This window comes from Galeopterus variegatus, unplaced genomic scaffold (assembly GCF_000696425.1).
Source record: "Galeopterus variegatus unplaced genomic scaffold, G_variegatus-3.0.2 Scaffold149, whole genome shotgun sequence".
Lineage (NCBI taxonomy): Eukaryota > Metazoa > Chordata > Mammalia > Dermoptera > Cynocephalidae > Galeopterus > Galeopterus variegatus.
Genome location: NW_007726260.1, coordinates 313760 through 316195, shown reverse-complemented (window position 1 = coordinate 316195; position 2436 = coordinate 313760). Strand labels below are relative to the sequence as shown.

At 40.8% G+C, this 2436-nt stretch overlaps 1 protein-coding gene across 1 annotated transcript in view; it reads right to left on the bottom strand.

Annotated features, from left to right (window-relative positions):
- Positions 1 to 2436, bottom strand: part of NDUFS1 (NADH dehydrogenase (ubiquinone) Fe-S protein 1, 75kDa (NADH-coenzyme Q reductase)) — a 27884-nt gene that overhangs the window by 19941 nt on the left and 5507 nt on the right. The window contains exon 5 of the mRNA XM_008591655.1: positions 1929 to 2114. Coding sequence (XP_008589877.1) covers positions 1929 to 2114 — 186 coding nt within the window. The remainder of the gene's footprint in view (positions 1 to 1928; positions 2115 to 2436) is intronic.

Sequence of the window (2436 nt, the reverse complement as noted above, 5' to 3'; positions counted from 1 at the left end):
GCCCAGCGGGTGGGGGGGAGCCGGTCTGTATGGGGGATCCGAACCCTCGGACGGGAGCGCCGCCGCGCTTCCCAAGCGGCGCACTATCCAGTGCGCCACCGGGCCGGCCCGTGCCCCCATATTTTAACACATCACATAAATTCCTATTGCAATAATAAAGGTTTTGAAACTATTATTGGACACAAAAACTAGTATGAAAGGGCTCCAACTAGCCAAATCTAGGGCAATTTGAGTATCAGAATAAATAACAACAGGGGCAAGACTTCTGGCTATGGCCAATTCAGGAATTCAGCAAGTCTTCTACATAAAATGTAAAAATAAAGCTGAACAAAATTAACAGAAACCACCATTTCAGCATCTGGAAATTTCAACACTTGGAAATTTACCAAAGGCATACAACAATGTGAAAAAATTTTATGCATGAAAAAATGTTAAACTTTGAGTAAGAACACTGAAAATCTGTGCTGGTCTGGCTCGACACTACTTCTATTCCTCTCCCTACCACCTTGAACTGGAGGTTTTTCCAGGGTGGGGCAGGTGTGAAGGAGCTTCTTTGCTGCAGACAGAGACAATTCACTCAATTTGGATCAATGGGCAAACTTGCCTGTAGATGTGGTATCTCAGAGGTCTTCAGCTAAGGAAAACCAAGAGTCTACTAGCCTGAGGTCGCAGTCATAGGTGGGGCAAGCACTCCTAGCTGAGCCTGCACATATGTGCAACTGAGACCAGATAGGGCCCAAACTATTCACATACTCCTGGACAACACTGAAACTCAAAGTGCCCAGCAGAAAGTTAAAGCTGGGTAGACTTGAAAACAGCCTGAACTGTGAATAGGTACCTCTGTCCACATACAAATCCATTTACAGAGGATGGAAGTCTTATTGGCTCAAGGTGTTTGAAAACAGTCATTATCTGACTACTAAGTATGCAGTAGCAATTCCTAAGAAGCTTCATTCAAAAATAAAAATAAATAAATAAATAAAATTAAATAAATTTTTTGAGAAAGTAAAAACAACAACAATAATATTAAAATATGTTCAAAGAGCCAAAGGAAAACAAGCTCAAAGAATTATGGGCCGGCCCTGTGGCGCACTGCTGCAGTGCGCCGCTTGGGAAGTGCGGCGGCGCTCCCGCCGAGGGTTCGGATCCCGCATATGGACCGGCCGCTCACTGGCTGAGCAAGGAGCGGGGGCAACACCGAGGGTTGCGATCCCGTTGCTGGTCCCAGTCCGGTACAGGCGCGACACTGAGGGTTGCGATCCGTTGCCGGTCACGAAAAAAGACAAAAAGACAAAAAAAAAAAAAAGAATTAAAAGACAAGTATGACAACCATGAATCAATATGTAGAAATTCTAAAATACAGAAATTATTTTTTAAAAAATAGAAATTCTGGATTTGAAAAGCATAAAGTTTAAAAGTGGAGGGAAATTTGACAATACTTTAAGAATCTTAAAAATATTCATATTTGCATCTACCTATCCCATTTCTTGGTTTAATCAAGAGAATCAAAGACATACAAAAAAAATTTATGAATGGTAACGTTTTACATAGATTTGTAATTATAAAGAAATAGCAGCAAGCTAAATGTCTAATAATAAGAACTGGTTAAGTAAAGTATGACATATCCTTATGGATGAATACTTAATATACAGTAAGAGAGGAGACTATCACCTTACTCCTTGGAAGAACAAGTGAAAAAAATAATTTTGTGGTTAAATACTTTAGAATTAATTTCTAAGAAAACCATAATTAATTTGCACAGGTTCATCTGATCCTTCAACCTAACTACTAACCTTCCGTTAAAATGGTTTTACTTAAAGCAAAGGAAAACTTAGCTGATCAAAACAATTAAAACTCAGGAAGAAAATGACCCTTAACATTTTTTTGAATAGCAGTGAATTAAGGATAAAAAACACAAAGATGAATACCTTGTTTCCCAAGGCCGGGCAGTAAAGGCATAGGGCTTAGAGGTTAGGGCACCAACAGGGCAGATATCAATGATATTCCCAGACAGTTCAGACATGAACATCTTCTCAATGTATGTGCCTACTTGCATATCATTTCCTCTGCCTGTTGTTCCCAAATCATCTACTCCTGCAATCTCACTTGCAAACCTGCAAGATAAAAATGTGCTCTTAAATAGTCAAATCCAGTAAAATTATTTCCTTTCATATTCATGATTACAAACAGATAGCAGAAGCATTAGGAATTAGAATGCAAAAATGACGATTTTCAAACATTAAAAAGACATGAGTAGGGCCGGCCCGGTGGCGCACTGCTACAGTGCGCTGCTTGGGAGCGCGACGATTTTCAAACATTAAAAAGACATGAGTAGGGCCGGCCCGGTGGCGCACTGCTACAGTGAGCTGCTTGGGAGCGCGACGATTTTCAAACATTAAAAAGACATGAGTAGGGCCGGCCCGGTGGCGCACTGCT